The sequence below is a fragment of the Theobroma cacao genome, chromosome 1 (assembly GCF_000208745.1).
Source record: "Theobroma cacao cultivar B97-61/B2 chromosome 1, Criollo_cocoa_genome_V2, whole genome shotgun sequence".
NCBI classification, from domain to species: domain Eukaryota; kingdom Viridiplantae; phylum Streptophyta; class Magnoliopsida; order Malvales; family Malvaceae; genus Theobroma; species Theobroma cacao.
Window position 1 is genome coordinate 34,325,453 of NC_030850.1, and position 15,756 is coordinate 34,341,208.

At 35.5% G+C, this 15,756-nt stretch overlaps 2 protein-coding genes across 3 annotated transcripts; both read left to right on the plus strand.

Annotated features, from left to right (window-relative positions):
* Positions 850–6,532, plus strand: LOC18614099. 2 transcript variants are annotated; one of them, XM_007051677.2, is made up of 3 exons: positions 850–2,000; positions 3,265–3,807; positions 3,909–4,215. In XM_007051677.2, exons 1-3 carry the CDS (start codon positions 1,143–1,145, stop codon positions 4,011–4,013), a joined length of 1,506 nt encoding a protein of 501 aa, XP_007051739.2. In that variant the 5' UTR covers positions 850–1,142; the 3' UTR covers positions 4,014–4,215. The 2 variants fall into 2 exon arrangements, with proteins under 2 accessions (XP_007051739.2, XP_017983791.1); XM_018128302.1 differs by lacking the exon at positions 3,909–4,215 and adding an exon at positions 5,332–6,532 and having other exon boundaries at positions 887–2,000.
* LOC18614101 (ferric reduction oxidase 2) lies at positions 11,113–15,699 on the plus strand. The gene is made up of 8 exons (XM_007051679.2): positions 11,113–11,272; positions 11,345–11,447; positions 11,532–11,726; positions 11,820–12,054; positions 13,772–14,099; positions 14,187–14,430; positions 14,511–15,217; positions 15,312–15,699. The coding sequence occupies exons 1-8, from the start codon at positions 11,113–11,115 to the stop codon at positions 15,449–15,451; spliced, it is 2,112 nt and encodes a 703-aa protein (XP_007051741.2). The 3' UTR covers positions 15,452–15,699.

Sequence of the window (15,756 nt, forward strand, 5' to 3'; positions counted from 1 at the left end):
AGATAAAGAGTCAGATTCCAATGTGCCATCACCCCAAAGCTTGATGAATCACATTGATATCCACGTGAACTGCATCAAACGCTCACAGCTACCTTCACTACTTGCCCTTATCCTAATCCGCAATTTTGCAAGCATGAGTTTTTTTTTTTTTTTTTTAATTTCAGTTTGCAATAAATGAATCTTATAGTAAACCTAGTAGGAGTAAAAATTATTATAGAGACCTTGTTTTATAAAAATTTAAAATGTTGACAAATTCACAAATTATTATTTTTTAGAAATCAATTTCAATATATATAAATCATACGTAAGAACATTTAGTTCAATAATCAATACATAATTTTGTTATTTAAAAAACAAAGTTTAAATTTATATAATGTGTAAACTTTAGTAAGTGATATACTTTTTATTAAAATTCTACTTTATCATTTCAACTTTAAATATACTAAGTTGTGAATTTCATAATGCCTTTTGTTTTGTGAACTTGAAGAGAATAAAACTCTCAACCCTTTAAGCTTTGATCACTATTGACTCTTACTCTTAAAATTTCCATATTTTTCTCTTTAAACAAAGACTCTTACTATATTTATTACCATAGTAAATTTCCATAACCTGCCTTGACATTACAAAACTCTTCTGGTTTTTGTTTTCTAAAATTTCTTTGGTTCATAAGCACTTGCAAATCAAGTAGTAAAACCAATTAGAAATCTAATTTAGATATCTTATTAGATGGTAACTTAATCTGATAAGAGTAAGTTAGGAATGAAAAAAAACAAAAAAACAAAAAAACAAAAGGGGGAAACAGAAAAGAGTAAGGGGCTGTACATGAGGGTTTCTTTTGAAAAGGCCCTGCCATTTCGGCTTCCACAGGGACTTTCTTTATACGCCAAACCTGGCTACTCCAGCTTTCAAGATTTCTCTGCCCTTTCGCTCTCTCTCTCTCTTTCCTCTTCCTCCTTAAGTTCCTACGGCATAGATCAACTTTGGGTCTTAGAGCTAGGAAGCTAGGATTAGATTTGCACATCCTTCAACATCAGAATCTAAGGACTAAGGTCTAATTTTTCTTCCACTCTGTCTTTTTTAATCTTTCTTAGCACCTTTTTTTTTTTATTCCTTTTCCCTTTCTTGAGCCCAGAATCGAAACCATGAAAAACAAGCCAAAGGTGGAAGAAAACTTTCTATGGGATCAAAACATGAAAAACCATTTTACGATTCCATGGGCCTTCCCAAAGTTAGTAGTTTCTTCCATCCTTCTAATCTCTATTCTCTGCATCTTCTACACACTGAGCTTCTCGAATGTTTCAAACTCATCTAATCAGGAACTCAAAATCATCAAAACCATTCATGGTATTGACCAAGATGTAATCCCACCTGTTTCATCTCCAAAACCAAAACCCCAGGAAAAAACTGGCCTTCAACACATAGTTTTCGGCATTGCAGCCTCAGCTCGCTTATGGGATCACCGGAAAAATTACATCAAACTCTGGTGGAAACCCCAAGAAATGCGCGGCATCGTCTGGTTAGACAAGGCCGTCGAAAATGGAGATGACGACCATCTTTTGCCACCAATAAAGATCTCAAGGGATACTCCCGAGTTCAAGTACAGGAACCCAAAAGGCCACCGTTCTGCCATAAGGATATCCCGTATAGTTTCTGAGACTCTACGGCTTGGCTTGGAAGGTGTGAGATGGTTCGTTATGGGAGATGATGATACATTTTTTGTGCCTGATAATTTGGTCAGAGTCTTATCTAAATATGATCATAACCAGTTTTATTACATTGGGAGTTCTTCAGAGAGTCATTTGCAGAACATAAATTTTTCTTACGGGATGGCTTATGGCGGTGGAGGTTTCGCCATCAGTTACCCCTTGGCTAAAGCTCTTGAAAAAATGCAAGACAGGTGTATACAGAGATATCCACGATTATACGGTTCTGATGATCGGATTCACGCTTGCATGGCTGAGCTCGGAGTTGCTCTCACCAAGGAACGCGGATTTCACCAGGTTTGTCTGTTTCTTTACTTCCTCTATATGACAAGGAACAAGAAATTGAATGATTCGATTGTTTGAAGATTTCGTTTTGTTACTTCCAACTTGTTTACTACTGCCGCGATTAATTGGTTTCCTTCTGAGTCCTTGACACGGTTTGGAAAAGTTAATGATTTCCTCAGTACTTCACTAACGAATAATGATTTTCTCAGTACTTTACTCTTGTTAGTTTATTTGAAGAGAGTAGTTCAAATCTAGTTTTTGTTTTAGCTAATGCACTACTTGGGGTGGTCTATTCCCTAGTATCTAGGAATATAAATAAATAAAACCTAATCCCACCAATAACAAAAGTTTTAGTTATTGTAGATAATACTATAATTCGAAGTTGGACCAGCCGATCAGATTAAAACGAAAAAAAAAAAACCCCTTCTTTTTTGGGTTTATCATGACATCTGGGTCCTCGGGGTTTCCTTTTTCTTTTCAAAATTTTAAACTATTTGAGCTTAGGTTTCTTCATCTCGCATATCACGGCATTGATAGGCACCAGCTTTCTACAGCTTTTGCAAGCCCGTTGGTCACATGTTTTCAGCATCACCGTCCATCCCAATGAATTCATTGATTGACCCTTCCGAAACCAAAGTCTAAAGACGGTGAAACCAAAGCCAATTCCGCAGTCAATCATTTTCGTCTGTTTCGCAAATGTTATTCGGAATCACTTTCTCCGAAACATTGGACCACGCCATCACACTTGTCGCCTTAACGTTTTCTACCATATTCTGTCTGCCCTAGTTAAAACTTTTTTGGTTTTCTTAAAGTTCCAATCCATGTTCTTTAGCCACGTGGACGACAAGAAATTAATACGCATGTCTTGTAAATGGACACGTGTTCACTTCAAACATGTGCTTCGACTTATTTGGTAGATGAACGAATTCAAACATTTGACAACAGATTGATGGGACTTGGTTAGGGTTTTTTTTTTTTGTTAGTGTTAAACAATCTTGGTTTCAAAATTTTTGTCAAGATTTGATGATATTTGTGGCCGAACTCAACTACCATAGCCCTTTTTGTCGACATACAAATTTGAAGGCTTGGGCCACATTTACCTCCATAATTTGTTCAAAGGTGTGGCCCTCTCTTTCTATCCATAAGTCCACTTTTCAGAGTCACAGCACTGATAAGCCAATCCTGAAATGTTGAAAGAAAGTAAGAATTAATTTCAGATCTTATATGAATTCATTAATGATCACTAGCTAACTCTTTAGTGTGGGTTTTTAATCAGTATGATGTGTATGGAAGCCTCTTGGGCCTCCTGGGAGCGCACCCTGTTGCTCCGCTGGTCTCTATTCACCACCTAGACGTGGTTCAGCCCATATTCCCCAATGTGAACAGGGTCCAAGCCCTACAACGTCTCAAGGTTCCAATAAATCTGGACTCGGCTGCAGTCATGCAGCAATCCGTTTGCTATGACAAAACCAGAAGCTGGACCATCTCGGTCTCCTGGGGCTATGCAGTTCAAATATACAGGGGCATATTTTCAGTTAGAGAAATGGAAATGCCAGCTAGAACTTTTCTGAATTGGTACAGGAGAGCGGATTACACTGGCTTCTCTTTCAATACCCGTCCTTTTAGCAGGAATGTTTGCCAAAAGCCATTTGTGTATTACTTGTCTAATGCATTACACAACAAGAATACAAACCAGACAGCTAGTGAGTATGTTCAGCACCAAGTTTCAAGCTCCGAATGCAAGTGGAGGATGGCAGATCCTTCACGGATCGAGAGGGTGGAGGTTTACAAAAAACCTGATCCAAATTTATGGGACAAGGTAAGTTTCTATGCTTTGTTTTCTGCAAATTCTTTTGTATAGCTTGAAGCACTCTTTGATCGCTTGCTAAATGGATAAATTTCTGTTGTGGTTTTGAGCAGTCTCCGAGAAGGAATTGTTGCAGGGTCTTGCCTACCAAGAAGAAAGGGACAATGGTTATTGATGTAGGAGAGTGCGGAGAAGATGAGGTCATAGAATTGCGATGAGCAGTTTCACTCTTCCTGCTCTTCATGGTTGATTGAATTCTTCTTTTTAGTGAAATCTAGACTACAGATCATTATCCATAGCAATGGGAGTTGAAAAGCTGATTATAGAAAATTGTTACCAGGATCATCACACATGATTTGCATGTAAATTTCTTGCTGTACAATTCAGCCCAAAGCCATTTCAATTCATTTTCTTCCAAGTGCTTCTACTTCATGAAGGACTACACTCGAGAAAGAGAGAAATTCATAAACAAATCCATATAAACTTTAACTCAACCTTACTTGTCTTTTTGATCGAGTTAAACCCAAAACTTACAAAGGGATGAACAGAATGGAGCATACCTAAAATTAGAATTGACCCATTGGGTTAAACGTCTGGTTCGAGTAAAATGTAGACATCTATAACATATACAAAAGAAAGACTAAAAGGGCTTTCTCATTTACCCACTTGGATGGTATAAGAAAGAAAGAGAAAAAGGAAAGAAAAAAACAGATAGAAAGAGACCCGCGTGTCATGCACGGACCGTAATCTAAAAAAATTAAAAGAATAAGGATGTGAAGTCTTTTCAAATGGAGAACTGGTGGGGTGGTGGTGAGGTCCACACGCACATCTCTTACCCTTCAACAACGCGTCGGTAAAGATATGAAGGAGGTAGAATCTCTCGTGTCCTGACAACTGTCTTGACTCATCGACATTTGCTAACCCAAGTCAAGTCGTCCCCTTGGTTAGGCCTCACCCCAAATAAAGCAAGACACGCTCAAAATCTCCCCATTCCCCCCCCCCCCTCTTCTTCATTCTCTTCATGTTCTTCGATCAGTAGCTCTGTTTTCTCTCATGGAAACTATACTTACAAGACTTGGTTTCTCCTTCTTCCTTGTTTTTGTCTTTACTTTTTATGATCTCTCTTCATCTTTCTCTCCGATTGACAATTATCTCGTCAATTCTGGCGCCTCCCTGGACTCCACCGTAGACAATCGTCGTTTCATCTCTGACTCGTCTGATTCCTCTAACTCACAGCGTCTCTCTTCACCCGAGACCTTCTCACTCTGTGCTGGAACTCTTCTTCCGGGTCTGCCTCAAATCTATCATACCGCCAGGGTTTTCAAGGCACCGTCGAAATACGTTTTCGATGTCAAGGATCCAGGGATGCACATGGTACGTCTCCATTTTCACCAATTCAGTTCATCAAAGTTGAATCTTGGTGACTCCCAATTTCACGTTTTGGTTAATGGGTTGGTAGCTTTGACCAATTTTAGTGGTGGGAATTTGGTGGGTCCTAAGGTTATGGAATATTTGCTTTGCATTCATTCAGAAAAGCTTGAAATCACTTTTGTTCCTGCTAAAAGATCGAAATTTGCTTTTGTTAATGCGATTGAAGTTATATCTGCGCCTCAAGATTTGATACTGGAAACTGCTCAATCTGTCAACGGTGACAAAGTTAAGCCTTTTGAGGGGTTAAATCAACAAGCATTTGAAGTTGTGCATAGGGTAACTGTAGGAGGTGCTAAAGTTACTCCTTTTAATGATACTTTGTGGAGAACTTGGGTGCCTGATGATGAGTATATGAAATCGACCGAAGGATCGACTAGGGTGTACTTTGCTGGTAGAATTAAGTACCAAGCTGGTGGGGCGAGTCGTGAAGTTGGTCCTGATAATGTGTATAATTCTGCTCGGTTGATTCAAAGCAAGAATGCTTCTATTCCTAATATGAACCTCACATGGGAGTTTCCGGTGATTGAGGGTTATAAGTATCTTGTTCGGATGCATTTCTGTGATATTGCTAGTATATCCCTTGGATTGCTGTTTTTCAATGTTCATGTTAATGGGCATTTAGCCTATAAGGATTTTGATCCCTCGGCTGTTACAAATTACTTGTTGGCTTCTCCCATTTATGCGGATTTTGTGGTTGATGCTGATCATTCAGGGGTTGTGAGTGTAAGTGTTGGACCTTCAAGCAATAGCATGGCATACGCAGTTGATGCTATTTTAAATGGGGTGGAGATCATGAAGATGAATAATTCAGTAGGTAGTCTTGATGGCGAGCTGCCTGCAGAGTCTGTTTTGAAGTGTTGGCCAAGAAGAAGTGCTGGTATTCTGCTTTCTTTGATTGCTCTTGTGTGTTTACTACTGAGCTTATCAGCGATTATCCATAGGAGGAACACAAACAAGGTCGACTCTGTGCCATGGTCAAAATTGCCTGTGGATGTCCCAGAAATTTCTCCGAAGCAAGGCAAACAACAATTATCAAGTATAAAGATTGTTAAGGATCCACTGGCTTTGTAATATACAAGTAACTTGTTGGGGATACCACATACTATTGGAATGGAGGCTAGTAGTTTACGCATACTAAAGGTTTCATTGAGTTTGAATTTGAAGTTTGTGGAGGGCTTTGTGTCCGGGTGTTGTTGTCTGGTTAATCTGTATGAAAGCTGTATAAACAGAATATAGTGTTGTTTGCAATGCATATTTTGCATTTTATTATCAATATATTACCATGATCATGTTTGTGATGCTGAAACGATTATTTAATTCAATCACCTAGTTGTTCGTGATTATAAGTCATTGGTCACCTTCTGTGCTCATACTCTTTAAAACCTATGATAATTTGGTAAATATGTCACCATAAAATCCAAGTTATTTGTACCAAACCAACCTGATAAACCTAAGCTGATTCTAAATCATGGAATCATTTCTGTTATCTCATCCTCTCTTCAGTATTCTTCGTGAATTGAATTAGGAACCTTATCTAAATGTAGGTAACGTCTGAAAAAGCCTTTGCAGATGAATATTAGTATTTTTCTTTGGTTCTTTTGACACAATTAATACTGTTATAGAGGTAGCATTCGAGTATTTAGTTCATCGATTGGTGTATGATTTTTTTTTTAAAAAAATAGGGTTGGAATTCCTTCCCCACACATATATATAAAAAAAAAACTGTTTTGGAGGTATGTGAAAGCATTAGAGGTGCCAAGGGAGCAAAATTGTCCTAGGGTCGCAATGTTTCTGTCTCTGTGCATGTTAAAATTTTCAATCCTACTCTCATGCTCCAATCTAAGTCAGCAACACTCATTATGGGCTGATGTCAGTTGTTTATTTGGTAGACTGCCGTTTTGGAACACCTGTAGTTCTTCTACCATTTTAGTCGTGTATATTGTTTTGTCCTATGTAGGTTAGCACAGCTAAATGGAATCGGAGTGCAGCCATAATCTTACAAAATACAAGCTCTGTCTCTGCCTGGTAGGCAGTATTCACTTGGTACACTGCTTTCCAAATGAGCCGTCCTTGGAATTAACTTCAAATGTGTAAATGCCAATAAGCTGTATCCCCTTAACCAGAAGCTGCTGCTAATTGTATAGGATGATGCATCATCTGTTTCAGCCATCCCTCTCCCGCTTATATCTCCTACTGCCAGACGGAAAACATGAAGGGATATATGCTTGTATTTCCCCTTGGTGTGGCAGGATTTGAAGTTTGAGTACTTTTCTAGAGAGAGGCAGGACAACTCATGGTTGACATAAGAGTTAGTCGGCAGGCGGCATAAACTTCTAGATGAGCTTGGACCTACATTGCTACTGGACTTTATTTGGGCTTAGGTTCAGCCTCAAAGTACCTGAGCTTTGCAATTATCATTTACTGTTTACACAAAACCATTGTCCAAGAAGAAATAACATTAAGTTTACGAAATGAAATAAAGTAAAAATAAAATAAGAGAAGAGTAATTATTATATAGTTTGGTTCATTGGAATAAGGTAAAAATTACTACTATAAATTATTTCAACATTTGGTTGGTAGGAATAGTTTTAAGAATAGTTAAAGAATAAATGATAAATGATAAAAATACTATTTATTATAATATTTAATTTTTAAATTAAAATAGTTATTATTTTAATAATTTATTATAAATATTAATAAATTATTATTGAATTTTAATATGATTATTTATTTTAATTTATACAATATTAATAATTTATATTTCATTTAAAATATTAATAATTTAAATTAAAACACTAACATTATTATTTTATTTTATTTTTAAAATATTAAAATATTACAAATTTATAATTAAAATTTTAATTTAATCTATAAATTTAAAATAATAACTTTTTATAATTTAGAATTAAACTTAAAACTTTTTTAAATTCATTTTAATGTTCTTTTTTTTATTTTATTTTCTTTTTTCTCATCAACTGACCACATCTCTGATGGTCGATTGGTGTAAAAGAGTGTCGATATGCACTCCTTGTGGCCAGATAAGGTCAAGGAGCATCAAATTGGCATTTTCCCAATCAAATATGGTCATGAAGTGCCAGATTCGACAATGAGATCTAACTGGGAAGTGCCAAATCCTATGCTTCCCATGGTTGGTTTTAGTGGCTGGGGCTCCTCATGGTTGGTTTTGGCAAGGAAACACTAGATCGGCATTTCCCTCAGTTGGCACTGGTGTTGTCGTTGCCACCGTCAATGATAGAGGGAATGTAGAGAGAGAAGGAGAAGAAAAGATGGGTAAAGAGAAAGAAAACTTGAGAAATGAAAAATTTTAATATTATATAATAATTTTTGAAATTTTGAAAAGATATTTTTGTCCAATCAAATTTTTTAAAGATATTTTTGTCCAATCAAGTTTTTTTCTATTCTCACTAGCCAGAATAGCCATTACCGAGGGAGCTTGGTAATAGCTATTTAGAGCCCTCTTCAAATGACCATTTTGAGGAATGGCAATTCCATCCAACTAAATACAATTTTTGGTTGCTAATTAAAATAGGGATGAATGGCTATTTCATTCCTCCAACCAAGCATACCATTAATGATTTTGTAACAAAAGATAACCTTCATAATCATATTGCTTTTAATCAAGGCCGACCCTTGGGTAAGGTCACCCAAGTAAGAGCTTTAGATCCCAAATTTGAAGAGATCTCATATTGTTATAATAATAATATAATTAATTATATTAAAAATATAAAAATTAAGATAATTAATAAAATAGTTACCTATTTTCTCATGTATAATAAATATTTATTTTCTTTAACTTTCACATCTTATTAATTCTGAAATAATTATCTCATTTTCTATTAAAAATATGTAAAAGTAAAAAATAATTAATAAAATGACATATTCTCTCACTTTTCTAATTATGTGTTTAATAAATCTCAAATTTTTATCACTTCTCAATTCCTACAATACTATTAATTCTCAATTATTTATCCTATTTGCATTTAATTAATGGTGATATATATTTAATTATCTCCAACAACTATCTTTTTCTATTTTCAATCAACTAACGGTAAGATGTATTTAATAATTTTCAACGGCTGTTTTATTTTTTATATATAAAACCAATTATCCTTTTTTTTTAATTTATAATATCTATTTTTGAATTCTTCTTCCTTTGTTTGCTCTTTTTTCTTTAACTTCGATTTTTCTCCAAAAAATACAGATAAAGCCATGACCCTCATTTACAATTTGCAATAAGCATTTAACAATTAGGTACTATTATTCTAATCTTTTCAAACTTTTTTACTTTAATTTAGAGTTTATATTATATTATTTTATTGTCTTTTATTTTATATGATAGTTAATTTATTTGAATTAGAAATTTGAATTGTTAATTTTATATTAACCATTTAAAAATTTGAAATAATTATAATAACTAAATATTTTTAGTACTTCATAATAAATATTTGAACATGTCAAAAATAAAAATATGAATTTAGTTATTCAAAGCTTAAAAAAAATTTTCTTAATTTCAATAACAGACCTCATTGAATATTTTACTTTAAATCTTTGAGATCATTGAGTCGCCTCTACTTTTAATGTAATGTAGTAAAAAAAAAAAGCAATTAATCTTGGCCATGTAGCTTTGTTTTGGATTGAATAGCCAGTACACGAAAAGTGGAGAGATTAATAAAAGGGGGAGAATGTTACTTTTCTTGTTTGGAAAACATATATTAATGAAAATTGAATTACTTTTTCTTAATTATATACTAAATTATGATAAGAGTTATTTTTCATAATTTTTTCTTTCCGTTTTCGGACAGCCTTAACTATGCATACACCAAAATTCACTGTACCAAGCAGAGCCAACTACGAGAAGGCTGAGGTGAAAATGTAATGATATCACCAGGAACCTGCTAACACATCAGCAACTTGGCACACAAAGGGCGCGCACAAACCACACGAAGACGCACGGTATAAGTCGTACGGACACGAAACTTGGTGCATTGCAATTGTATTGTATTTCACCGCATTTTCACTTCAAAATTTAACAGTCAAAATGCACATTTTTTCTTGCAGCAAATCCAGGGGTAAAAGAAACAAAGAAAAGGGCATCTACTTCCCTGTACCCATTTTCTCAAATTTGGGTTCAAACACTACAAAGTTTCTCTTTGTTTTTTTCTTTTCCAATGCACAAAGTTTCCATCTAATTTATGATGTTTAGGTACATGATAAAAGCAACAGAAACAAAACCATCTTTCCAAGTGTAACTTGGCCGGTTTTGTCTTCCAAATCAGTGTCAAAATCTAAATAATTAGTAAGTTTAGATTTTGTTTTGACTTTTGTTTCTTTATTATTTCTTATATATTTTTAACTTTTTATTTGAAACAAAAATTAAAAAATAACCCTATCACTCATTTGTTACTTATTTGACATTACAAAAAATAAAAGTAAATAAGCTTTCTCTATTACTCATTATAAGTTAATGATGGAACTATACTATTATGGTTGCATGGAGCTTGCAATTGGAGGGAGGTAAGCGCATCCACATGTCCTAAGCCAAACCCTAGAGTTGACTACCGAATAGCCTCAATTTGCTCTTCCCCTGCCTGATTTTTGCCACGCAATTTATTTTTTTTTTCTTTCCCAATTACGTATAATTCCCACAAGACGTGGATCATGCTTTTTTTGGCTTTAATTGTAAATATCTCTTCTTTCCTTATCTTACGTACCACTATTGGTAATATGTAATTTATTATTTAATTATACAGACATTCTTTCCTATATATACCATCATTCCACTGAAATTCCCCTCAGAGATTCTCTCAAAAACTTCTAATCAAGCTGTCCTTTTTTCCCTCAAAAACTTCCCCATAAGAGAGAGAGATGGAGTCCAGGGTGGTAAGGGCAGCAATAAGGCTGCTCTTGACTGTCATCTGTCTTGGGATTTGTATGATGTGGATCATGCTGCCAACAAACACCTACAGGCAAAAATGGAGGGCTAGCATCACCAAGAGGGTCCTTTCCACATATTTTGGAACACAAGGTTTGGCTCTGAACCAGTCTTTTGATTCTATTGATGACTAGTACATTGTGGTTTCTAATTCGAAGGTTACAGGTTCCAATATTCTGATTTGGACCTTTCCTGTTCTCCTTGCTGCTGCTTTGGGCTCCTTGTACCTTCACTTGGGAAAGAACTTGAACGAAAACGTTTTGCACAGGTAGAATAATGACACTTTCCATATTTAACATACGTTAAACGTAAGATCAAAAACCCATTTTTGATGGCTATTTCTGATGAACAGCAATGAGAGAAAACGTCGGCTGGCGTTGTGGAAGAGGCCATTGTTGGTGAAAGGTCCTCTCGGGATTGTTTCCGGCATAGAATTAGCCTTCTTGATCATGTTCATTTCACTCCTGATTTGGACACTGGCAACTTATTTGCATAACGGGTTACCTACAATCACTCCAAAAGTAGCGGCAAAATATGGAGTGGAAGTGTAAGAAATTCACGTTGATAAAATACAGCATTCAATACTTTATTCAAAACATATACATAATATAGGTTTGGGTCTTTGATTGATTTTTGGCAGATGGCAAATGAAGTTGTTCGATATAGCATTGTGGATAGCCTTTGTTGGGAACGTATGCCTATCGTTTCTGTTCTACCCGGTGGCTCGTGGCTCATCGGTGCTGCCGCTGTTGGGGCTAACCTCGGAGGGCAGCATCAAGTACCACATATGGCTCGGACACATGACCATGGTTCTTTTCACAGTTCACGGAGTTTGCTACATCGTTTATTGGGCTGTTACAGGCCAAATATCTGAGGTAATTAATGCTCTTTTATGACCTAATAAAGTCATGTTTTCTTCCTAGTTTTGGTTTCCTTCGTCTTGTTTTATCGGTTTCATTGTTTGAAAATTGCACGTAAGGAGTTTTATTAATTACCAAAAAAAGAAAAGAAAATTCAAGGTGGGATGATGCTGAGAAAATATGGCATAGAATCAAAGGTTGTTTTCAGAGTCCGTAGAACAGTGGAACTGGTCCACTACTTAGATAAGAGGAACCAGGAAAAATGGTTCTCTATCAAAGAATTGTAGTTCGCTGTTGGTTTGCTAAAAAGTCAGGTCCCCTTCGATGAGCATCCAGCGGTGTGGATTGGCACCTATGGGGCTCGTTGCACCATGGCTTCTCTTTTATACTCTCACTTTATTTTATTCTATACTTATTATTTATTCTTTATTATAATAAATTATATACAATTAAATTATAAAAATAATAAATAGCTACAATATAAATAATTTTAGACATAATCTGTTAACATAATACCAACAAGATATGAAATTAAATGAATTTGAATTTCGTATTAAGAGAATAAAGTTTTCATTTTTAAATTAGTTAATTGTGTGGTGTCTAAATAGATTAATTAGGTTGTATCATCATGTAATCTGTACAATAAATATATCGTAATTTTGTCAAGGACTTTGATATAATTACAACTCACTAACACCTGTCGTCGATCTTATTATAAATACACACATGCATGTATATAAAAATATATATATATATGTAATTATATAAATGAAAATGTAATTTATAAATAATTGATTAAATGATCATGTAATATATAATCAATTTATTTAGTAAATAGATAAATGATATAGCAAACAAATATTACTTTATTAATTTCATAAAATCTTCTTAATTTTGTAAATATCAAATATATTTATCAATTAAACTCTGAATCTCACTACCTCCAATTTTTCTTATATTTCCGTGATTCGTTTGTTTTTCCATTTTTGTTATTATTTTTTTATTGAAATTCTTAGCCTGTAGTACTTTGACGACACCTGTTTCTCATGCACGAACACGATGCACCAGACCTGCAAGGGTCCAAAGATCAAGCGGTTAGGATAATCTGAGGGGGTTTGGGAATCCGTATAGGGGCCCCATTTGGAGTCTAGGTGAAACGTGTAGGGTTAACACAAGAAGATAAACTGGGCATAAGTCAACAGTGGATGATGGTATTTCCTGACCAAAACACAAAAGAGAAAATGATAACAGTATAGCGGAGCTTTGACAACTAGGCTTTTTCTGCCCTATAGAAGCAACTTATAAGGCCCATCATAATCAATATATTTGATGGAGGGATTTTTTTTTTCAAAAAATATTCGGATAAAATTAATCAATTGTTTTAATTTTTAGATTAAAACATAAATATTTAATTTTTTTGTTTATTTTTATATGAATTTTAAATTTTGAGTAACATGAATGGGAAATTATTGATATTAATATCATAATTTAATGTTATCGAGATGAACAAATTATTGAATCAAATAGTAAGATGTTTCCTGTTAGACCAACCAAGCTGTAACTAATATAAGAAAAATGAATAGCTACCAAATTATTTCTAATTTCTTTTAAAGAAGAAAGAAAGGGTAAACCCCTTTTGTAAAATTTATCCAAATCAATCAGCTATAAAATTATATTACTATTTTGTTAAAAAATATTCTTAACTTAAGCAAAATGTTGAATGTTCATACAGATGATAAAATGGAGTCATTCCGATGTTTCGAATGTGGCTGGAGAGATATCATTGCTGGGTGGCCTGTTCTTGTGGGCAGCAACCATTCCTCAAATCAGGCGAAAAGCTTTTGAGCTCTTCTTCTACACGCATTACCTCTACGTAATCTTCGTATTGTTTTTTATCGTACATGTCGGCGTTGGTTTCTCCCTCATCATGCTCCCGGGGTTTTACCTCTTCATGATTGATCGTTTCCTGAGATACCTGCAGTCTCGACGGAGTGTTCGCTTGCTCTCTGCCCGACTTCTACCCTGTGATACTGTGGAACTTAACTTCGCCAAAAGCCCTGGTAATTACCCACTATTCTACTTATTATGTCTAACCCTTTTTTTTGGACACGAGTTGATTTGTTGTTTATGTCTGGTTTTGAAACTAGGTTTGAGTTATAATCCGACAAGTATTATGTTCTTGAATGTGGCTGGCATTTCTAAGCTGCAATGGCATCCGTTTACAATTAGTTCAAACAGTAGATTGGAGCCGGATAGACTGAGTGTGATCATCAAAAGTGAAGGCAGTTGGTCGACCAAGCTCTACCAGATGCTTTCATCTCCTTCCTCAGTTGATCGTCTTGAGGTCTCTATTGAAGGACCTTATGGACCTGCATCAAATCATTTCCTCAGGTTTTTGCATATAATAATCAAGTTCCTTTTATCCTGAAAAGTAAACACTAATTTCTAAGTTTCTAATCATTTTTTTCCAGGCATGACACGCTTGTGATGGTGAGTGGAGGCAGCGGAATTACTCCTTTTATATCCATAATCCGAGAGCTTATCTACAGGAGCAAAATATCTCAGTGCAAGACACCAAATATGATTCTAATTGCTGCTTTCAAGAACTCTTCAGACCTCACCATGCTAGACCTCCTGCTGCCCATGACTGGTTCTCCCTCTGAACTTTCCAACCTGCAGCTTCAAATCGAAGCTTTTGTAACAAGGGAGAAACAACCAGCGAGTGATAACTCAAAACGGGTCCGTTCCATATGGTTCAGGCCCCATCAAACAGATATACCTATGGCTGCCATTTTAGGCCCCAACAGCTGGCTCTGGCTCAGTGCCATAGTATCATCTTCGTTCATCATGTTCCTTATCTTAATTGGGATCATCACCCGCTACTATATTTATCCGATTGATCATAACAAAAATGACTTCTCAACCGCCATAAGAGCTGTGTTGCATATTTTGGTCATATGTTTCTCCATAGCCGTAACAGCTAGTGCAGCAGTTTTTTGGAACAAGAGACAGTATGCCAGGGAAGCAAAGCAGATACAAAACATGGACGGACAAACCCCAGAAGGATCACCTGACTTGATGCCTTCTTATAATGCTGATAGAGAACTGGAAAGCCTCCCCCACCAGTCTCTTGCAGAAGCTACCAAAATTCACTATGGAGAGAGACCAGATTTAAAGAGTTAAGTTCTTGCCATTAACACGAATTGCCAATCTTCCCACCTCAGACTCTGAAACTTTCATTTCCTTTTTCTGATTTTTTTGTTTGGGTGTAGGAATGCTATTTGACTGTAAAGGATCGAGCATTGGTGTTCTTGTTTGCGGTCCAAAGAAACTGAGACATGATGTTGCAGCAATATGTTCATCTGGTCCGGCACAAAATCTGCATTTTGAGTCCATCAGTTTCAGCTGGTGACTGACTGTTTCCCGGCCAGGGTTCATAAGCGTGCAGTGTTTTAACAGTTTGTCTTCCGAAGATTTACGGTGGTTTTATTTTAACTACCCATCTTTTGTCCTAAGATAAGTCAATGTTGGATGTTGCATGCAAAATTTCTTGCTAAATAGAGTACCGGAATCCTGAATTAGGTTGTCTTAATGATAAATAACCTGACAATCATTACTGGGAAGAAGTTAATCATAATACCAATAATCGGCTCAATCCTATTACTTTGTTTCCTTTTAACGCTCGAGAACTGAGGTTTAATTTAATTCGCTTACCCT

Coding starts and splice junctions, on each gene's coding strand:
- LOC18614101 (XM_007051679.2), top strand. CDS start 11,113: ATGGAGTCCAGGGTGGTAAGGGCAGCAATAAGGCTGCTCTTGACTGTC. Junction 11,448..11,531: donor AACGAAAACGTTTTGCACAG/GTAGAATAATGA, acceptor TCTGATGAACAG/CAATGAGAGAAAACGTCGGC. Junction 14,431..14,510: donor GCATCAAATCATTTCCTCAG/GTTTTTGCATAT, acceptor ATTTTTTTCCAG/GCATGACACGCTTGTGATGG.
- LOC18614099 (XM_018128302.1), top strand. CDS start 1,143: ATGAAAAACAAGCCAAAGGTGGAAGAAAACTTTCTATGGGATCAAAAC. Junction 2,001..3,264: donor AGGAACGCGGATTTCACCAG/GTTTGTCTGTTT, acceptor GTTTTTAATCAG/TATGATGTGTATGGAAGCCT. Junction 3,808..5,331: donor ATCCAAATTTATGGGACAAG/GTAAGTTTCTAT, acceptor CATTCAGAAAAG/CTTGAAATCACTTTTGTTCC.